Source organism: Nematostella vectensis, chromosome 4 (genome assembly GCF_932526225.1).
Source record: "Nematostella vectensis chromosome 4, jaNemVect1.1, whole genome shotgun sequence".
Taxonomy (NCBI): Eukaryota; Metazoa; Cnidaria; class Anthozoa; order Actiniaria; family Edwardsiidae; genus Nematostella; species Nematostella vectensis.
In genome coordinates, this window is record NC_064037.1 from 4,861,263 (window position 1) to 4,884,305 (window position 23,043).

Here is a 23,043-nt window from a genome sequence, read left to right on the forward strand (position 1 = left end):
ATAGCTAATTTTTTATTTATCATTTTACGGAGGGAAGGTTTCTTGTAGCTTTGCTTCTACTGCGTCAATTCAAAATTTTCTCTGTGAAGCTGACGAAATATTTTATCATTAAATAATTCTTATCCATGGTAAGAATGTCTTTATTCATATTTTGCAAAGTGGATCTGATCCTTAAGTGCAAGAAAATGATAATGGTTAACTGATATACGTCGTGCCAACCACAATGATAAATCCATTTTGTAAGTACCTAGTAGCTAGCTGATAGGAAAGTACCTAGTAGCTGTATACCAAATAAATAGCAATATCTCAGTCTTTGTGTGCTTGAAACTTTCGAAATATGTTTATACAAATAGTCCTCTATAATAATTGAACAAAAAGCAGAGAAAGAGCGAGTATAAACTGATGTATCTGAGAGTCGGCCATTCCTTTAGCACCACAAGTACAAGGGCAGCCCATTACCGTCTTGTTCTTATTAAGTTCCTGCCCAGCGGTCTCACACCCAAGCCACACCTTGTTCATAGATTTTGGATACCCATAATCCACACGGAACCTATCATCATCAAACCGGAAGTAATAGTTTTTGTAGAAGAAAAATGTGATACCGCGCGCATCTTGTACAGCGGCGTCGACGCGTTCGGGCAGGCCCGGCCAGACCGATAGGGGTCTTGGGTAACCGTTGTCGATGACTCCAGAATAGGGGTTGTGACGGTAATATTTGTCATCTTTGATGAAGTACGTTCGGCCGTTGCGGCCCCAGACAAAAGCTGCGTCAATCTTGTCAACGGAACCTGAACAGGAGACAAAACGTTAAATATGTTGACTCAGAAAAACTAGGAACTAGTTCTTTTCATTATTCCCTACGCCAGTTTAAAAAGCAATCGATCTTAACGTGCGTTCGTCTAAAGCACAAGTACCTAGGGATGTTAATTGCAAGGGCTCAAAAAACATCGTGGTTGAGTAATTTTTAATATCGTGGCATATGCAAGGCACACAGCTTAGGTTCAAGTTTTTTCTTTGTTTGTGTGCACAGTCATATGAAAATAGGATTGTATTTAAAGAATCCTCAATAAGAAATGACCCACTTTTTGGCTGCCAAGAGGGAGTGCGCGCGCACCCTGCGTACCCCCCCTGTGTACGCGCCTGGGATTGGCGATAGCGACAGCGATTTGAGGCCGCTAAAGAAAAGGAATCACTGGGAGCTAACTCATCCACCTTACCCGGTAAACCCCAGTTGCTTATTCTCTTGGGGTAATCTGGATACACTTTGAATCCTTGGTATTTCCAGTACAATTTGCCTTTGAAGAAGAAAGTGATATCTTCTCCCCAGCCCACCGCCGCGTCTAGGCTATCAGGGAGCCCAGGCCAGAGTTTGCTGATAAGCTGAGGGTAGCCTGGGGCGAATCCAGTCTCTCGCAACTTCCAGACATAAGCATCCTGAAATTACAATTGTTATAAGTGATAATGGTTATCACTGGTTAACATCTAAGTAGTATGGTAAGAGGCTACCTTGAAGGCGTAGGTGTTTCCATCACCTGCGACAACCACTGTATCTAGATCGGTAGTACACGTGTCCGGACCACCACCAGCAGGCTTGTCCGGACCACCAGACGATGAGGTTGGTATTGTCGAAGACGTACGGCTCCCTTATAATAAAAAAAAAATAATATACTCATACTCAAAAATATCTCATACTAATGTAATTAGACACGCAGAATTTTACGGTGAAAATCAAAGACATTGTACCTTCATACTATGTATTTTATATGTTAATTGATACCGTTGACTGCTCTGATACGGCGATCGCTTTTTTTTACTTTTTCAAATCAATTTTCTTGAGACGGGATGACTGCTTTGAGTCTTAATAAGAACTAGGTACCTGAACCTCTCTCGACATTTCGAAGTATTTTACAATGGCACTTGCGTTTTAATTGCGGGAAAAAAATAATGCGCAGCCAGTACTGTACTGCGAGAATAAAAGCCGAGATTTACCATAAAGATGGCGTATGCCTTTCACGTCATCTTCGTGAAGCTCGAGGTTCGCCTTGTATCCTGGGTAATACGGCGCCATGACGGACTGCCAGACATCAGAGTGAGACAGACCAAGCGTGTGGCCGAGCTCGTGAGCGGCGACCTGGATACAAATTCATTTTTCAAGGAATGCTAAAGAAGTTCAAGAGAGGGTTGAATAAAGAAAAGGAAGGAAGAGGAGTCCGTATTGACTTTATCCATAATTACTATGAACTTTAAAGGATTAAACGTTATCATTACGGCGCGATTTTATGCTCCCATTGGCGAGTCACACAAAGCACCATTTCCATCGGCCAATTCAAGCAACTAAGATATTTTCAAACAAATATCGTCAATAACATATCAGACTTCATTCTTTATTGGTATTTTGAAGTTTTCTTTCGAATAAACCGCTGTATTTTCAATTATAAACAATACCAAAAAGTGGGTAATTGACATTTTTAAAGAGCACCAGTCAGCCATTCCTTTGTTATTTATTTTCATTCCATATCATAAATCCAAATTCCATATCTACATAATATATCAAATTCTTTTTGATTAGCCGATGGAAATTGTTCTTAGTCACACTTAGAATTTTGCGAGCATGACAAAATGGCGGCTAAAAGGGACCTTTTGACATCCCACATGGTTTGAAGGAAGCTTCAAGTGACAGACACCAAAGCTTGGAAGAGACTGTTGATATAACCACCCGTTTTGCGGCTCTACCTTCAAACCTCATACTTACAAACAACAGATTGACACCGGCGTCTTTGCCCTCGGTATAAGTCTCCGAATCATCAAAGTGCAAGTCTCCCCCATACTGTGGAAAGAACGCATGCGCGAGCGTACCCCCTGGTCCATCGAAAGGATCGCCATCACCGTGGTCATACGAATTAAAGCTCACAGTAAAGTCAGCTTTAGCGTCTGATGTTTCTTTGATGTTAAGCTGCATCTTATCACTCCATAACTTCGCTGCCCTGGCGAATATTCTGCGAACGGCCGTTCGTGATAAGTCGTTTCCGTAGCTGGCGAATCGGTATGTTATCTCGGACTTCTCCCAGCGACTTCCCTGAAGAGCGTATCTGCGCTTTCGCCGAGCGTTTTCCGAAGTGCCGACAATGTCCGGAAGCCCACATCTAGGCTGCTCCATTTTGCTTTTAGTAGCGGCGTCCATGATTCCTGTTTCTTGTAGTCCTGTGTAGCGCTGGAATTGGCGGATAGCTCGAGAAAGATCTTGCCGGGATCGGATGGCACCCGTTTTACGGTTAGGAGCGTCCAGGTAGCCATACCGTGTGAGATAGTCCTAAGGGGCGGAGAAGAAGAAGGGTTAATGGGCGTCCTTATCGTAAGAACAATGACCAGGCGCGTACCCAGCATTGGCTGAGGGGGGCGCGCAGTCTCTTGGAAAAAGGGGATAGTATTTGACGATCCTTTAATAACACTTTATGGGGGCTAAGAAAAGTGCACCCCTAGTGTACGTGCCTTCAGTTCAGCATCAAACGACAATACTACAGTAGCAGCAAAGCAACATGGGGAGGGGGGAGGGGACAATACCAAACGCTTACACATTTCCAGCTCCTCGCGCTCGTCCCCTTGCCACATGATTCCCTGATAGCCTTGTTTTTTTGTTTTGTTTTTCTGCTGCTTTCTGGGCAAAAGCGTTGCCTTGAGGAAGGAGGCTAGTTACCATGCTGCCTCGGCCAAACACCGCATGAAAAAATGCGAGTAAAAGCCTTTCTCTTTAAAATCTCATTCCCTACTTCCTCACTTATCTCCTGGGGGAATGATATCACTATAACAACATTTCTATACGCTATTAGGGTCATATGGCGGCTAAATGCTTTAACTCACCGCGTTGATCGACCTCATAGTGCCAAGGCAAGTTACTTTAGTTAATAGACTAATTTTGAAGTAACACAATTGTATAACTAATAAATGTTTACCATTTACTTATCACTTGATTATTTGGTATCTTGAATTGAATCAAAGTCACACGAACATTATCGACGAGAGAGCCCCAAACGTGCACTTTTACTAATAAATAGCACCAAACAAGTAACCAGACAAAAGAGGTTCCGAATCAGGCGAAGCTTAGAAAGTAAATAGTAAATATCACCCGAAAATGAGGATCGACACTAAGTAACAATGATGTGTCAATTGATCCCAGTTAAGTCGAGATCATATCTGACAGACATATGCTGGTTTTAAACTAATAACCACGGCCCAATAATTCAGCATCTTTGACGAATTATTCTGGTATTTACAAGTGAATTGTATGGGAAGTATTTAAGAAGACGTACACGAAATTGGTTTAACGGATTCTACGTATAAACGACGTATTATTATTGGATACAAAATCGTGTTTATGTTAACAAGGTCCCGATAAACTAACGCATACATACCTGAGCAATAGGAGCCGTGTCTGAAATACAAACCCACTGCAGCAAAACACCGAGAACAAGCCAGAGATTCATGATAACGCAAATGCAGGTATAACGAGAAAGAATAGGATTATACTACAAGACCTTTGAAGCGCCACCGCTTCGATTGTGATTCATAACCAATTATGGGAGCATGTTCTTGCTTCCGATTTCTGAGATGAACCGGAAGTCTTGTGATAGGGCCTCGCCGCAGTGCGTGACGTGTGGTTTTGCCAAAAATGAATTAAATACGCTGATAAAGGAAATTAGAAAAGAAGATTTGAAAGACCTTAATACTAAGGCTTGAATGAAGTGTGTAAATTTGCTAACGTTAGAAGCGAAGTTAAACGTAATTGCGCTGATAGACAAAATGATAGGATGACAAAATTATGCTCAAGGATCATTTACACATCGTTTGAGGGGTGTGTCATGATAGAACATTATAATCCCACTATTGATACATCAGTCTCAGAGGAACTGCATTGCGTTGGCATCCTCACATATCAGTCGTAGAATGCCCAATAAGCTTCTTATTGTCATTTCATCGGACAATAATTGCTTCATAAGTGTTATACCATCTTTAATTTATATTATAAAACCATTCCAAAATAAAAATACAAGAATGCTAATCACAGGTCGCCATTTTATGGGTTTTTGGAGCTCGGACCCTTGGGATAGATATTCGACTTGACATAACGGAAAAACCTTGAACATGCGCACTTCGAAGGGATGGAGCCATCAGTTCCTTGTATTCCGGACTAATTTTCATTTTTTTAAACACAAATAAGGTAAGGCCGAAATGCACATACCCAGATTTTGGCTTTTTAAGATAATTTCTTCATTGATCATCCTTGCGCTATGTATGAGCTCAGGGACGAAAAGCTCAAATTTCAATGACACTTTACAAAAAGTAGCATCAATTTTTAAAGTTGCATTTGATATTTTGTTTGATATTACTCACTCGAAATCAGCTTATTGGAAACGTCAAGTCATGTTTTTCCGTTATGTCATTCGACTACCCTTGGAAAGGTCTCAGCACGGTTACAAGTGATATGCGCGAGAGTACGCCAGTACGCATCCTCGGGGACCCAGGGCGTCGCGGAGATCGGGCACACAGGGAGCGCGGCGCGAGAAAGAAACAGGCTGAAAGACGTCTTTCAGGGCTTTCTTTCTCGCGCGCTCCCTGTGTGCCCGATCTCCACGACGCCCTGGGTCCCCGAGGATGGCCAGTACGTGACCTTGGACATCAGTGAACAGCCAAAGCAGATATGGCTTTATTCAAAGTCACGCCCGAATGCACAGCTAGCTTTCCTGACAATCTTTAAACAAAGGCTGCATGTAGGAGCAGCTATAGGCGCGGCAACATCTCTTATGCGCGGATTGATCTACAAAGCTCTTAAGCGCCGCAACACTCGTGATGAACAGCTTCTCTAACAAGCTATCAACACAGGGTTGCGGTTGCGCAGCCTTATGAGCAACTCGGTTTACAAACCTTTAGGCAAGACAATTCTCATGCACAGCTTCTCTGTCAAGCTATTAACACAGGCCTGCATGTTACCAGCCTTGTGAGCAGCTTGATCTATGAAGCTTCTAGATGCAGCAACACTGCTTATGCGTATTATGGTTTTGCAAAACGACGCGACACGACACACAGGAAAATGGTATATTTAATTTTAATGGTCATTTAAAATTTACTTACAAAAGCTGCATTAACGTACATTTTATATAATAAGCTTGGCAAAATTTAAGCAAAAAGCTTCAAACGCAAACAAAATCTTAATGTTCATATTAAGTAAAATCGCGGTTTCACATTTCACGATTATTACTCACATACATAGCAGCTAATCAATTTTTGTACAACTCCAAAGCTTTGAAATATCAACAAATCAGGCTCTAAAAAACGGGCAAGTATCCGAACGGTTACGAATAGGCCTCTGTAGCCGACTTATGCGATACTAGTTGGTTTGGTTCTCTTGAATACTGGGATATGATATTATAACTATTTTGAAAATATAATCATGTATACACTACTGTTATATGCCTAAGCATGAAGAATGAAGCCTGTCTTATTGTAAGGATGGATTGAATTTCACAGTGATTGAAGGATATGAAATAATATGTACACCTTTGCTTGCAATGTTTTTTTGTTTTGTTTTTGTCTAAAATATTCATCACAAAAGTCTGCTTTAGAGTCTATAAGATCAAGGATTAATCATCTTTAAAGCTGACCCTGAAGGATATCACTACGGGCGTAGTTAGAGGGGGTGGGGAGGGGGATGAGAGCGTCTTTCTAAGAACAATTATTGAATGGGCCTACACAGAAATAGCCAGGCTAGAAGAAGTCGCCAAAATAACTCTGAATGTTGATTAGTTAGGACTCATTGCTGATGAAAAAGCAGTAATTCTAGGGAGAAGTAGTAGTGGTTGTCATGGGTAAAGCAGCTGTAATCCCGTTCCCGTCTTCTACTTGGATTCAGCGCATTCGCAAGGAGGTTAGTGGTCTCCAGGCCTAGCGTACAGAGCGCTGACGCTACGACGCGGCAACAACAAGCTTCTCGTCTATGATCTTAAGCTGCTCCTTTCGCCGCTCCACGAATTTCTCAATTTCGGAGCGCGACACCTTGTGACAAGAACGAAGATCCAGGCGCTGCAGGTAAGGCCAGCGGTTGAGCGATACAAGGCATGCGTCAGTTAGCTTCCCGCAGCCCGAGAGCAATATTTCTGTCACGCAATCTTTACACGTCACGCTATCGTTACGACTAGTGACGTTTGGACGCACGAGGACCTCAACATCCTCGTCGTAAATCTTAGGGCAGTAACTCAAGTCTATTTTGCGCAGAGACGGGCAATACTGGGCAAGCAGGCGAAGGGTATTCCCAGTGACGTCATTTCCGGTAAGGTAGAGTGTGCACAGATCATTCAGGCGGCCTTTACTGTCCTCAGCCCCCACGCGAGTTTCAGATGGCGCAGGTGGACTTATGAGATCACGCAGCAAAGAATCGGTAATCCCTGTGGACCAGCTGAGTCCAAGGACCTGGATACGAGGGCAATTAACGTGCTGGAGCGCGCTGACAGTAGCTTCCGTGGTCCCACTAAGGTAGAGCTCACGCAGCCGAGGAAGCCTATCCAATAACCAAAGCAGCTGCTTGCAAGAGACATTTGTCCAGCTGAGGTTCAGCGTGGTTGGTTGTCTACGGACAATACCCTCCAACGACAAAGGGGTAACGGGTTTACGAGACATGTCAATCACAGACCAAAAGTGCTTATCCATAGCCCAGCGGTTAAACGTACGGCACACACGCATACACAAGCACAGCTCCTCTTGGCTCAAGAAGCCAAACACGTGAAGCCACGTGGATCGACGAAGCACATGTTCTACCCCACCCTCTAGTTCCAGGGTCTCGCTTGGGGGATCGATTGGCCCAGGTCGGATCACGTACTTTGGGCTGACTTCTGTTGGGGGTGGGGGTGGGGAAGGGGCGTGTTCAGGGGGGTCTCGCCGCCGGCGCGTGGACTGGGTACCAGTTGTACTGTCAGCTGGCAAGGATTCATTATCTTCGGAGTCTTCGAGTACTTCTTCATCGCTTTCTTCGGACTCGCTTGGTTGGCGGGAGGCAGTTCCTCGCTGTCGGAGGAAGAAGAAGACCCTTCAATCTGGGGACGGGGGCGTGAGCAAGAGCCCTGTCCCTGTGTTTTTGAAATGATAACTACCACTAAGCTCGAGCAAATAAGATTTTTTAAACGGACCTGGTCGCGTATCTATTCCTATGTGGTGTTTACAGAAAATCCGCAAATATTCAAAACTTCACCCGAATAATTCTTGCACGCGTGACCGCGTGTTCTTTAAACTTGTTAAAAATTCTAACGGAACCGTGTAAATGGGAGCATGATAAGACTGATCCTACAAACGGGACTCGAATTTAATTATGTGAACTGAGGAAGATCTGAGCCGGGATAAAAAGGGGGAGCAATAAAATATTTTAGAGTGAGTCAGATGTTTTCCTAACCCTAACCGTAATCTCTTCTTAATCTCTTGGCACAGTGGCACAGCACAAAACCATGTTATCCAATCCTTCTCTGACCCGTGCGAATGAATAAAACGTTTTACTAGAATTAGTCCCAATTGACTACTTACCTTTGCAGATTTTGAGGAGTCCTCATGTTTTATCTGAAAAAAAAAAAACCCTCAAAGAAAGACCACAAACAAATTGACCATAATTGGGTCAATATTACAAATAAATGTACTCGTCTTCTTATTATGATAATAAATTTAGCATACCTTTCTTTTCTTAGACTTTTGTTTCGGACTCTCGTCGTTACTTTCCTCCTAATATGTAATCCAAACAGCATTAATTAGACGAGTGCCTTGAAAAAATTCGCGGCTAGGTGGAAACGCGGCTTCTAGGAAAAACGCCCACCCACCCCAAAACTAGTCTGGATTTGTCGGGCCCTGTTACCGATGAGAATACTCAGGCCCGACACAAAAAAAATCTACTGAATCGTGTCAGATTTTAAGAAGAGGGAAAGACAGGAATGAACGGCCCGACAAATCGACGCGTACAAATCAGGCGTTATCGACATATCCTCTGAACTGACCTGACCGCTAAAACACTTGGGACATTCCCAGCAGTTGTTAATGTCTGGGACTACTCGGAAGGTGTCCGGTTGAGCGTCGATACACGACGGGTGTACGATCTCGGCACAAAGCCTGCACTCCATCAATTGGTTTTCCTCTTCGCCCAGCTTGTTGCACTCGATACAGCGAACACAGGTGGGCAGGTTTGGCTGAGTGACGTGGGAGAAAAATGTGAGGTTTGGTCGCCATTTAATGCTCCCGAATTATTCTTATATATGTCACGCAAAGCATTCACTTTCATCGTCTTAATCCAATAAGTAACAGAAATTTACCTCGTCTGTCCAGTCACATCACGTTTCATTAGAAAAAAGGAACAAACACCATGTCCATACTGTTCCGTTATGTCACGACGTATCGCATCACGTCATGTCTACTACGTTATATCACGTGATGTCACGACGTATCGCATCACATAATGTCTACTACTTTATATCACGTGTCGTCACGACATATCGTATCACGTTTTGTTATGTCAAGTGCCGTCAGAATACATTGTGCCATTTCCGTTCACTTACATCACGTGCCGTTCGCGTCACGTTTTGACAGTTCCGTTTGGTCACGTGCCGTCACATTATATCGCGTAACGCCATGTCTCACCTGAGTGCACGCACGCTTGGTGCACGACTGCTTCATGCGACCAGGCCCCCCGAACTTCTTCATGTCCTTACACGTCCTACACTCGCCACAGTCCTCTCTCGTACAAGCCTCACATTGACCGCATCGAGTCCGTCTTCTGCGCACGCCTGGACCAACCTTGGTTCCAACCTTTGACATCATAACGCCTGCTTTTGGCCGAGGGGACTTGGGAGTCTGAGAAGGGAAAACCAAGAATAAGCTGATGTCTGATTGATATGCTTGCGCTAATGAATTCAAAAGCCCGCCAGGTCACGTGAGCCATTAGTCGGGATCCACATGAATTGATAAGGAAGGATTGTTTACTTGACATACCTCCGAACTGCTTGGCTAAAAGAAATGGAAGAATAAAAAAGGATGTTTTTAGCGAACACTGCGTGCATTAACATATCAAAGGTGCACCCGCCAATAAGTGGTATTGGGAAAAGAAGGTGGAAATGTTTAAAAAAGGGCTTCAAGTACATAATGATAGGTTGAACGTTTTCTGCCAACAAAATGAGCGATGATTATGGTTGGCAATGATGAGGATGAATGACATGGTTGGTAGGGATAATAACTATGGTGACTATGATTTAGGTGATCAGATGATGATGGTAATGATGGCTTATGATAATGATGACAATGTTGTTACCGCCCACTGCCATTGAGCAAGCGCTTGATTCGTAACCTAAATTAGTACGCATGACCTCAATATGTATTCTGAGTGCAATTGCAAAGAAGAAAGAGCATGGTGACTGAGTTACCGGGGGCGGAGGGTCGATTTGGAACAGTGCCTGGACACCAGAGACAGCGAGTTCCTGGTCATCATCTTCGTGTAGATCCAGCAGTTCCTTCAAGAAAGAAAAGTGAATACTCATTAAACTCATTCTAATAACCTGTTGCACAGGGGGCATGTAGTAGACGAACCATATTGAGGTTGATTACTTGGTGGTAATCAAGTTGTTTATCATGTACTTCAGGTTTACTAAGTTCACTTTATTTGCGGGTTATGTTTGGTCTTGTATATGGCTAAGGCTGATAACATAAAATGATCTGAGGCTATGACAACATAATTCCAACTACTCAAAATTATGCAATTCACCCTTCTAATCACAGAGAAAATTTTAAGAAATGAGCCAAAGAGGATGGAAGAATTGAAGTAAACATGATACGGAAGGGCGCGTCGTACTATTAAAGATATGCCATGGCAAATATCTAATTTAGTTTCCCATTAAAATATTACTGCAGTCTATTTTTAATATATTGCTGTCTTCTAAAAGATTTTGACTCGGCCAGTGAAGGTTTTACACGGTCTTACAACACTGGAACGATTAAGGGTGGTCTAGGGTAGAACGGGTTTAAAAACGGCGTTTCACTAGTCGGCCATTAAAGGGTGATTCAGAAGAGAATGTGTTACATTACGTTTTACAGGACGGGTTGTCATATTGTTTAGGTTATAGTCTAGTATTTCATGTTCCTATTTTGAAAAACGGAAGTTCTAAGGTTTTGTTTATCTTTTAAGGATAATTTAGACTTTGTTTACAATTGATGGTTTCCTTAGTATAGACTTTAGCGTGCCCGTGGACCCTCCGCTTCGATGACCTTTTGGTGCGTCTAAATCCAGGGAGTGTCCAGTTTCCCATATGTGGCAGAATCATTGTTTCTTTTTTCGGACATGTTATATGGCAAGCTAATCTCTTGAATTTTCTTCGAAACCACATGCCATTTTCACCCCTTGGTTTAGACATCAATTATTTTTATCGTCATTTCATTTAAAGGAAAATGTTGTAGTCACGCGCTCTTTGAGCATGCGCAGTTAAGTTTTAAAATTTGCTTAATCATTAGTGTTATCTTAGAGCTACCTTGACTTTATGATTTTTTTGTAAATACGCAGGGACGAGATACCAACTCTGTGTTTTCCCACACCCTCACGCTTTTGGCTGATTGGTTCGTTTTGCCGAATGTATTCAATTCTCCCCGTTCCCTCTTGAATTTTTTTACATTGATTTCCTTTTATGTGATGGGACCACCACATGGATTTCTGTCTGGTCCTAGCGTATAAATGTAGAAAGCCTAGTACTGTTTTTGTGTGGTTGCTGTTCTGTCGCAGCGACTGTGAACAATTAAAGCTTGAAAATACCAGCCTCGCCTTCGTCTTCATCTTCGTCTTAAAGATCCCGGCTAGTCGCCTAACATACGCATTACTTCGGAAGTTACCCACCTCTAGCTGCTTCAGTACCTCCTCGGGGTTTTCAATGCTCTCGGGTATATTCTTCTGTGCTTGAGGCCAAGTCCGAAGCCTTTCAATCAACTCTCGTAGTCCTGAGAGTTCCCGCTCTGTTAGGTAGACTAGCTCCCAGGGTTTTTCGCTTTCCTCTGTGGAACCCTCACGAGCTTTTCCGTTCACTTCTGGTTTTTCTGGCATTTTTCCATTTATTTCTGATTTCGCTTCACTTTTCCCATTCACTCCCGAGTTTTCCTGCTTTGTACTCATCTTTCCCTTTCGTTTTCTTTTTGGTTGAGGTTCGTCGTCTGAGGAAATCCCGTCCTGAAGGCGTCGCGCGGGGACCTTGGGAACCCGACTAGATCGTCGCTGAACGGAGTCGGCTGTTTGTTCTGTATTTTCTTTTTCCTCTTTTGGCTCTTTTTTCACCTTCCCCTTTCCTTTAGCGGCCAGTTTCTTGCGTTTTGTTAACGGCTTTCCCATTTTGACGCGCTCTTCTCTGTCTCTTGTTAGAAGACGAACGTACTTCTCCGCAACGTACCACATCATTTCGGCATAAAACGGGTACCTGAACTTTTGAGGAACCTAAAAAAGATATGATAACACGATTAAAAAAAAACCTTGTCCTCTTTGCCGACATTCTACATCAAAGAAAATCCCAATTATTAATCAGTGACAATGATAGATGCGCTTAAATTATACGGGCAAATGGAGATTTAAAGCTTTTTTTTTTATTCTAAGTCTTTCAAGATATTAATTAAAGTGTACTTTGTAACAAAATATTTTCAGGAGGCGAGTGGTATATGTAACCGTTCTGGCGTCACCGGTCCGCAACCTTAACACCAAGCTCCACGAAATGTAGGAATGAGCATAGGAAGGCGATTCAATGGTACTCAAAAGTACCTTGGTGTTGTCCTCGATCTGACTTATACGAATCTGCTCACTGATGGAGTAACTGTGTATGAAGTTCCCTCCAAACACTAGCGAGTCATCAGGGGTATACACGGCATGGATCCATCCTGAAACGGGACCATGTCAGTTATCATGTGTTCACACTAGCACCCAAACATCTAAACCCTTACCCTTGGAAGTATTTGGAACGGGGTGGGAGTTTATACACGGCACGAGTTCATCCCTTTAAACTGGACAATGTCAGTTATCATGTGTTCACACTAGCACCCAAACATCTAAACTTTTACCCTTGGAAGTATTTGGAACGGGGTGGGGGTTTATACACGGCACGAGTTCATCCCCTTAAACGGGACCATGTCAGTTATCATGTGTTCACACTAGCACCTAAACCTCTAAACCCTTACCCTTGGAAGTATTTGGAACGGGGTGGGGGTTTATACACGGCACGAGTTCATCCCTTTAAACGGGACCATGTCAGTTATCATGTGTTCACACTAGCACCTAAACATCTAAACCCTCACCCTTGGAAGTATTTGGAACGGGGTGGGGGTTTATAAACGGCACGAGTTCATCCCCTTAAACTGGACCATTTCAGTTACGTCCTGTTCACACTGGCAACGAGGTTTAAAACCAGCGGTTCAAAACAATGATTGCATCGCTTATGTTAGGAAATTTTGTGACTTAACATTGCGGCAAACAAACTGAAAAAATTGCAATTGGAAGCGAAAATGATACACTTTTTTAAAGGAGGGGAATAGAAACGCCCCGGCCAGTTCTGCTGCTAATTGTCCCAGGAAAGAAAGGCAGAATGTCAAGTTTCTTGTTGCAGAAATAATGGGGGAATGATCGGGAATAATCCGGGAAACCACTAACTCTTAAAGGGATGAGAATAATCCTTAAATTATCTCAAACATTCCTTATATCTGTTAGGATAATTTAGGTACGCAATGGCTTATTTGCGTACGGTTAACTACGCCCTTGAAAATAGCTATATTTGTGTACATGTTTCAACCTGTGGGGATGAGAAATGTGTCCCCGCTCACAAGCGTCACCCTTGAGCACTTCTCTACTTGGTCACCAAAGAAGAAATCTTGCTGTTTGCCAGACAACACCCATCGTTCGTACTGTTGGAGGTTACGCTCCGTTGGCGGAATCAGCCAGAAAATCTGAAGTAAACGCATGCAAACATTGATCAGAATAGAGCACAATTCAAGTCCACATTACAAAATTCCTTGCATACTGGCAAATGACACATATTTTCGAAAACTGATGACAAAATTCATGTGAGCTGGGACAAGATTTATGTGTAACGAGAATTCTATTCACATGATCAGAGAACAAAATTCACGTTCAAAAAGAACAAATTCACGTGCACAGAGAACGAATTCACAAGCATAGGCAATTAAAATCAGGTGAATAGGGCTCGAAAATTGCACAGAGGAAAAATTCAAGCATTAACAAGCTCTAAGCTTTCTAAGAAACGGACCCGAGTGACGAGAGAATTATAGGTTTTTTTCCTACACAAGTGGTAACAGGAAATTCCCTTCTATGCAATCCATCACTTTTTAACTCGTGAATGCTTGCAAAGCATTTACGGGTTATTGGTGGGATTTCTGTGTCACTCGATCGTCGGATCGTTGGATCGGTCATCCGTAAACTTTTTGTGGTCTTTCTGTGATTTCGAAACACAGCAATTTTTAGATCTTAAAGGTTAGTACAATAAAAGAGCCTTCTCATCGACCTGTGGTGACCGCTACGGTCGTTACGTGTTATAGCCGTAAAGTATATATAAGCTAGTTTTTACAGAAAAGTCTTCGATGTGGGTTGAGCGTGCGCATGCGCCTTCGTCACTGACGTCAAACGATCTTCTACGGTTCAGTCCAATTCAAGTTGTTAGTTTACAAAATAAGTAAAATGCTAGCAAATCTTTTAATTCTCCTTCTTCTAGTACTTGAAGATTCGCGTCTCTGGGTTTTCGCGTTATTTGTTTGAACTTGTGCTGAAAAAGTAATTTTGTGCTGAAACAGCGGATAGCCAAAGCTACGACTTTTAAAGTCAGAGAAACACAAGGGAAAAGACTCTGTTAGCAGGGCCTTTCTTTGCAGGGTAATAAAAGAAAGCCTCTGTTTGCAGGTCAAGAAAAATAGTATGGATTTTCATAAGTTGTTTTTTCCATAATTCTTTTTTTTTATAAATTAAGTGCTAAATATCAAACAAAACTCGTTCAAACACGCTTATTCATCAAGAAACGATCAATAACGATTTTGCGAATTTTGACATGGTTATAATACATATGACTGTAGCTTGATTAATTATGTACTAGCAAAAGCAGTTCGAACGGCGAGACCAATTAGGATAAAAACTAATTTTACTCAGAGGTTACTTCGGCAATGCCTCGGTGGTATAGTGGTTCTGTTGCTTGTCTATGACGTCAGAGACCGGAGGTTCGATCCCTACTTGTGACGTCTAATTGTTTTTTTTTTTTTACTTTTTAAGATAATAATAAATAATCAAACTGTTCTTGGTGTTTTATCACATCGAAAAGAAAGGACAAAAGACATTGTTATGTACTCCCACGGCCAACATCTTGGATGTGTTCATCATTTGTTCTAAATTTATCCTGTATATGTTTTTTTTTGCACACAAGAAAATAACTAGAAAAACAAATTTGCATTCACGAGTTGGCTCACAGAGCCTTTGATTCTTTCAAAAACGACACTGACTAGTTTTAAGGCCATAGGAACCCTGTGCTATTGTCCTTACCTTTTTCCCTTTCATCAGGTGGTACCACACAGATGTGCCTCCGAAGTCGATATGGAAATCGGTGTAGCATCCCCCCACACTCATCAGGCAATACCTGGTGTATCACAAAACAACAAGGAAATCACACTCCACAATCTTTTCACAAGGATCAACAGGAGACAACACTTCATTTTCAGTGACACGGCTTCTTCTTAAAGAAGTCTAACCATTTTATGCTCCCGCTAAATGGCGAGTCACAGAAAGAATCCATTTCCATCGGCTACTTCAAGTAAGTAAACAAGATATTTTAAATCAAATATCGTCAATAACATATCAGACTTTTTTTGTAGATTGTTATGTTAAAGTTTCCTTACAATAAATCGCTGTGTTTTCAATGATAATCAATAACAAAGAAGTGGCTGATCGACATTCTTTAAACTAGAGGACAAGGTTCTCGGGTCAGGTCAGCTAAGGGTTTCTGTAGAGGTAAAAAAACACCTTGTATCTCTACATTAATCTGTATAAAGGGAACGTTAATGAACAACTAGGGAAGCTAACCCGTGGTACCATATTTAGCGTGACAGTGATGTTTGTAAACTGCGGTTGTCTCACCAACGGGATGCACTGAAACGAGGGTGAATGTTCCTACGTAGATACTAAACTCGTTATTTGTAGCACATGTATGTTTTTTTTAATTTACGTCCTTTCAGATGTGAATCATTTCGTGTGTCACCACACTTTCCTAAAATTTAGTTTCGCTTCAATTCCATTTCGCGATAATTTGAAAATAGCTGTTTTAGGTACTTCTACGGTCCCCTTTACATGCTCGGGTATCCAAAACCTTTACAAGCGCCCGCAAAGGCCGTTGGGTCTCTAAGCATGTCTCCTTTAAAGCTCTTGAGTTGTGCCACGCATTGTTTTTGATATCGATATCGACGCAATGACATAGTGCAGAAACACAGACAAAATAAATGCGTGTAATTGAAGGCTATTTGCTCCACTTCCTGTTACATTCAACCTTTCTTTAGGAAATCACAAATGGCAGCCATTCGGATTTCCGCTGCACTACGCGGAGATTGCGTGACAACGTACGAGCTGGCCATCAACAGCCATAGGTAATCGTTAACCACAAAGCATGCGCAGTGAAGATCGTGATGCCGATGTTTGGGTATAGATCACAATCAAAGCTAAGGCCAAAGCAAACGTTTAGCGAAGAATAGTTGTAAATTTCGCTAAAAAACAAGGAATTCGGCCGAAGAAATGATCGTATACGCAAAATGCCACCGCTTCGATTACCTGTGTGTACTGTATTTAGATGACTTCACATGAATGAGAAGAGAAACTCGAGTGAGCAGGTATCCGGCATTCTCTGTTTCGTAAACTATACGATGGGAATATATGTGATTGGTGATGAGAGCTTATGAAGCAACTCTCTGAACAGTGACACGAGATGCTCAGACGATCGAGCCTAAATGGCTTCATTTGCGAAGTTAATGGTGACAGAGTTTGGATAACCTTGAGATTTTTAAAAGAACGTTGGACTTAAGACAAACTTAGGATAATCTTGAAATTCAGGTGAGTAAAATACTCTAACCGATCTGAATCAACAGAGTAGTAGTTCGTATACCCTTCACCGGTTATGGGGTAGCTTGGATCAGTGGAAATGAATAAAAACGAGACCAACTCCCCCTCGGCTAAACTGCAGAATACCCGTCCCTTTATTTGCATTTTCCTCGTATTTACTACCTCGTTCTATAGAAATCGAGTTGTGATGTCTCATTGTTAACTCTTTGAGGACGGTTATTCTGCAGTTGCTCCACTCCCCCTATCTTCTACATGTTGAACGTAACATTTTAACCTTATTATTCGACTCACAGATCGAAAAAAACTTTAAAAACCAAAATACATTTTCAAAGAGAGGCATGGAATCGTCTAAAGAAGGAATGCTTATTAACTATTAGAAAGATTGAGGAGTTTTTTTAAGAGGCATGTGGTGTTGTCAGCTACAGAAACCGCTTTTGTCACGCTTGCTTCACATTTGCTAATTACGTCACACAACGATTTTTTATTTCGCGTTGTTGTTTAAGATTACAAATTGAACTTGAAGCGATTTTTCATTAAGAAATCATGTATCCTACTTTATTCCAATAGTCAGCCTACACTGAGAATTAATTCGCTCTAGTACATTTCAATAGTAGTGTGTTATTTAACTTGAAAGCTTTGTTTGATATTTGTTTACAGATTGTAGAATCTTTTACTTCTCGAAGCTTCTAGTGAATGTTAAAGTCTTTGGTATAAACAGGGAGCGAGAAACATAATTTGGAATTAAACATTTTAAACACAATCCGCAACCTTTTACCATGCTTATAAATCATAGATTGACTGAATAACTTTCACGGTGGTGATAATGGGAACAGGTCGCAAAGACATTACGCAAGAAGTCCATATTCTTCATGGAAAAATAAGTACCAAACCCAAAACCCAATTTTTTTTGTCTACTTTAGAATAGATACACTATCTTACTCTAATGGTTCGACTCTGCCAAATTTTCGTCTTTAATAAGACTTCTTCAGGGCAGAGAGTCGAATTCCAGTTTTTGGTTTATTGTATTCATTGTTCTGGTACGAGATCACGACAGTTTGGGCTTTTTGATTTTACTCTAATGGTTGGTATTTCAGAAACCACCGAGTTAAAGTTAGATCTAGATCATGTAGAATCTGTGACACAGTTGGGGATGACAAAACAAAGAACCCACGTAGTGAATTTCTTTGCTTTAACACGAGCAAAAAAAACCTAAGCCCATTTTATTTCACTGTGTTAAAGTTATGAAATCATGTTATTTCAATGTAATACAACGCTTGCGGATTTAAACAATTTGCACTCAAATAATTTGCACTCGAACGATTTCAAGACAGCAATTCATTTGATGCCAATTAAACGAGTAAACCCCGTCGCTTTTACAAGTCTTAAAATATCAGATACCTTATCCATGTACGCATAAAATGATAATTTCAATATCCATAAGCTGAAAAAAATATAATCAATAAAAAGATGAAAACGCTGTTTATGTAAGCAGGGATCTAGAGAAGTGTTTCAAAAGCCAAGTCCAAAGATACCCAGCCACAAAATAGAAAAGGGACTCTAAGATTACTTTTACACATGCCAAAAATAGAGTTACTCGATCTTTTGCTTCAATTCTATCCACAGTAAATATAGTCAACTTAACGTATGAAATATAGTTCTCAACGTTGAGTTTTATGTTTCAGGAAAACGAGTTTAAAGATACGATAGGCTTACCAAATCGAGGGTCAATTTTGATTACTCACTTTTTGACTTTCGGATACTTCATGTCTGCCATGGAATTTGTCGAATCTCTTTGCTCTTCTATCAAATTTCTTGGCCATACCGTGTCTACCCAATCAATTTGACGTACCTGAAAGGCAAAAATGACAAAGTATCACTTATAGATAGGCATATTGCCGGTATTGTTTTAATGGCGACTTAGATAAAGTTGGTTTCCTTCTACTCTTATCTTGTTCAATTGTTCCTCTTATTTATTTATTTTTTTTCGTTTTTTTTCTTCTTTAAATTGTTTTTGACCACTTTTTTTTTCGTTCTGAATCAAACCTATAATCCCATCGTAGAATATGAGATGAGTATGTAGGAAATGAGGCGAATCGAGTTTTTTGTGCCTTTCTGTTTTATCACATCTCAGGATATCTCGGAAAACAGCTTCTTAAAGGGCAGGGTATTTTGAGCTTTTTTAAAAGAAATTGGAAAATGAGAACTTTAAGAAAAAACTTGAAATAAAAGCCAAACCGTTTCGTTCTTGGTATAACGTTTGGATATCAGGAATTCTGTTTCATTTGGCTTTGAAGCATATCGTATATATCTCTTAACTTTGTTTCTTAAAAATATGGGGCCTTATTTGTAGATCTCGCATTCTCAGTTACTATTAAGAGTCTACTTCTAATGAGAGTCGTAAGTTATACGATACATAGTTTCACATTATACATTAGTTTCAGCTAGAAGATCGATGAACATTTTTTACAGCACACAGTTCACACGCAATCAAAACTATAGCATATTATCTTCGACTCGATGGCATAAAAGAGTATACAATAATGTTTTAGGCGTAAACGTATAGTTTTGAGTCAACTTTGATATCCGATCGTCAACCAATGGACTCGGTAGGTGACAACTTATTACCATGATTCAAACAAAAAAGAAATAAAAAGATATATTTTTTTCTGTTATGAAACAACCTTTAAGTCGTAGATTGAATCAGACATTGTACGAAATATACAGACATTGCACGAAATATAGGGCTAACTGCTAAAGGTTGTACTGAGGTCCAAATTGGATAACATTGTTATGAAGATATGAAACTGTACAATATTTCTTAATCAGGAGCATCGTATAGGTTTTCGCCCAATTCCGGCATTTGGAGCAGGGAAAAGTGCTATAGTTAACATCAGGCATTTAATCAAACAGCGCTCGATATTATTATGAGCATTCTTTATATGAGAACTTGTATAAACCAGCGCGCGAACCGTGTAAGACAAACGAGTGCCTTTAGAGAGGTTTTGTTTACAAAAACTCGGCTCAAATTGACGAGCTAGTAGAATCAAAATTACAATTTCTAAAGCCATCTTACAATGCAATAAATTAAAAGCACTCAGGTTATATTATATTTTCGTTCCAAAGCATTTATGATTAGTGCTAGCGAAAGCGTTATATGTATATAAATGTGGTCTTAGTGTAGACTGGGTAAACTTTGAACCGAGCCGCCATATTTCCTTGTATATTAATTTTGGGTCATCGTCAATTTCCACCCAGAAATTTTCGAAAAACGTACATTTGGCTATCAAAGCTTCATCAAAAGTTGTTCAGAATGTTTAATTTCGATTCTATGGTGTTAGACACCCCATAAACGATTGGGTTTTTGATTTTTTTTTTAAAAACACATGTGAACACACCGTATGTAATTAAAATGCACAGAAAATGATCACATGCATCTCGAGTGCGTTCAACAAATCGCTCGGTTTGGACAAAAAAATGGTACCTTGTGATTAAAACAAACACTCTTAAATGTAATATGAACTTTGGATATTCTAAAAAATAATTATATAGTAAAAAGAAATCCCTCAAATGCGAATATTTCACGATAGGCAATAGCCACATTCCTCTGTCCCTTTAGTCTTTGAAGATGGTTCCACATTACACTAGTTCAGTCGCTACAGTTTTTCATTTATCACGCAGAATAAATACTTCATGTTACAATTTTGTATGGTTAACTAAGTTTTTGGTGTAAAAAATAAATGCGAAAGCATCAAGTTTGAATCTATCTTTACTTAAGAGTGGTAACATGACCGTTTTAATCAGGGTAGTTTATGAAAACGATGTTCTTGAAACGGGTTGGGCCTTTTCCGCCAATAATTTTTTTAAATAATTTGAATGCTGCTTCTTGTTTATACAACAATTGAAATAAAACAGGTCATTTTGGTGATAAATGAGCAATCCCACTCAATAAAGTCGTATGGGTTGAGAACTTGGTCTTGAAATTTTATGATGAATCAGTTAGGGTAAGCACCCCCCAACAACAACAAAAACACGTGTACAGCAAGAGAAAAGCATTTATTTCTTGAAAGGTTACTTTGACAGGTTAAATTGCACATTTCAAAGTGTAAACTAACGGGAAATAGGGGTCCGAGGTATTTTTTTCGAACGATGCGCTATGCACACCATTATGCCTGGTCGTCTTAGCTAGAACTAGTAATATGGTGTCTCTAGGGTCGGTATCCTGATGGTATATGGACTGGTAGTACGAGTTTAAGTACTGGTATCTTTTCTGTGGATGATAAATGTACGTAATAGTTGTTAAAAAGACTCTCACCACTAATGGGGACTCCACCAGGTCTTGCAGCTTCGTATGGCTAAACTCAAGACTGATCACATTGTAAATCTTCTCGCGTTCCGGGTTTGTGAAATATTTCACCCAGTTCTGCAATGTAAGCTCTAAAGGCTGTTGCGTATTCACGTCTATAACATCGACGAGTCTTCGTGCCCCTAAGGAAAGAAAAAAACCGTTAGTACGAGTGTGGGATGGCTTTTATTGGAGGTGACTATGGGCCATTTCCGTGTTGGACATGCTTTGGTCTACGAATATTATCCCTTCTTCTTACCAACAAAATTCTTTACATCTGTAACCGTGAACTCAGCATCTGGGATCCTAAAAACATATTAAATTCAATTCATGTCACAAAATGTATTTAAATTGCCAGAAAAAAGGCAGACGAATCAAATTAGGAGGCGAATTTTAAAACCGCCTTTCTCTAAAACTAACCTAAACGTGAGCAAACCTGTAAATTTCTTACTTCATATCCAATCCTTCTGTGCTTTTAAACAAAATCGGGGTCTTAAACCCGTTACTCTGGACATATTTCAAGGAGAACTCTACAAAATCAGGAAAATATAAAGTGTTTAGCATTGGTCGAGGTTTTGAAAGTTTCTAGGACAATGATTACAACGGGTCGGATGATTTTGAACCCACCATTGCCATCCAACATTTGCACAAAGCTATCGGCTTCAAAGACTGGATTTGCGAGCTTTTCTTCAAGACTGAACGTTCGTTTTCCCTCGATTTCATCATCCTGGGATGTATCCTGATAATTTCTACGCTGTTGCCTCCTCTAAGATTTAAGGGGGAAAATTCTTATGAGTGCAAAACAAAGCTAAAAAAGATGGGCTGCCAAAACTTAAGAACGCACACATAACTTATTAGTTACATGCGTTCATTGTAAACCGAAACAGATAGTTTTCATTTAAACGATCACTTCATTGAAAGAATTCTAGATCTTTTCTACACACCAACGTACGGCCAACTGCACTCTCGGACTCCATTCCTGCTAGAAAAATCAGTGTTTATTCCATGAGAGCGTTTGTGGAACTGTTATACAGGCTTCAGGGGTCATCTACCGAATCGCTCTGCTTGTGCGCCGATGTTTTGCGGTGTGAAAAGCCACCAGACCATAATATTCATCACATCTTGGCATTGATTGACATCGCTATGGCAACGCAGTGTAGTAGCCAAATTTGAACGCGTGTTATGTGTCACTTTTAGAAAGCAACCATTCGGACAGTTTAGGGGAATGACTGCGGCTTTTGTCATTTGCGAAGACAAGTACCTTAGGTTATTCAGCACCTTTCGGTATCTCTAGTAATCAGCTTTTGCACGCGAAGAAAAAGTGAAGATCGAAGAGCTGACAATGCGCACGTTTTCTGGACCTCTTCTATCTACGTTGTATAACTCTTTCCACTTCGCTTGTTTCCTTGCCAGCGTCGGAATTGATAGCACAGAGAATTAGTCTATTGTTATTGTTCTTTTGATAGCGGTTTCAGGCTTTCAATGCTTTGAATGGCTTTTCATGTTGTTTTGTTTGAAATTGCTTGCTAATTATGATTATGAATGCATAAATCGTCCATGCTCT

The 23,043-nt window shown here is 40.7% G+C and overlaps 2 protein-coding genes across 5 annotated transcripts; both read right to left on the reverse strand.

The window, feature by feature from the left end:
* Positions 1 to 22: 22 nt before the first annotated feature.
* LOC5512892 (matrix metalloproteinase-14) lies at positions 23 to 4,708 on the reverse strand. Its single transcript, XM_032382427.2, has 6 exons — positions 4,410 to 4,708; positions 2,753 to 3,310; positions 1,990 to 2,131; positions 1,507 to 1,643; positions 1,218 to 1,434; positions 23 to 788 (listed from the first exon to the last, which is right to left on the reverse strand). The coding sequence occupies exons 1-6, from the start codon at positions 4,479 to 4,481 to the stop codon at positions 358 to 360; spliced, it is 1,557 nt and encodes a 518-aa protein (XP_032238318.1). The 5' UTR covers positions 4,482 to 4,708; the 3' UTR covers positions 23 to 357.
* A 1,368-nt stretch (positions 4,709 to 6,076) lies between these two features.
* On the reverse strand, positions 6,077 to 22,563 carry LOC5512876 (lysine-specific demethylase 2B). Of its 4 annotated transcripts, XM_048726872.1 has the most exons (17): positions 22,424 to 22,563; positions 22,107 to 22,245; positions 21,931 to 22,009; positions 21,739 to 21,785; positions 21,450 to 21,622; positions 18,880 to 18,986; positions 15,575 to 15,668; positions 13,824 to 13,977; positions 12,803 to 12,918; positions 11,897 to 12,484; positions 10,440 to 10,526; positions 10,012 to 10,026; positions 9,661 to 9,873; positions 9,024 to 9,212; positions 8,707 to 8,754; positions 8,563 to 8,595; positions 6,077 to 8,052 (listed from the first exon to the last, which is right to left on the reverse strand). In XM_048726872.1, the coding sequence occupies exons 1-17, from the start codon at positions 22,454 to 22,456 to the stop codon at positions 6,958 to 6,960; spliced, it is 3,210 nt and encodes a 1,069-aa protein (XP_048582829.1). In that variant the 5' UTR covers positions 22,457 to 22,563; the 3' UTR covers positions 6,077 to 6,957. The 4 variants fall into 4 exon arrangements, with proteins under 4 accessions (XP_048582829.1, XP_048582830.1, XP_048582832.1 ...); XM_048726873.1 differs by lacking the exon at positions 10,012 to 10,026; XM_048726875.1 differs by lacking the exon at positions 22,424 to 22,563 and having other exon boundaries at positions 21,916 to 22,009; positions 22,107 to 22,121.
* Between the last annotated feature and the right edge of the window lie 480 nt (positions 22,564 to 23,043).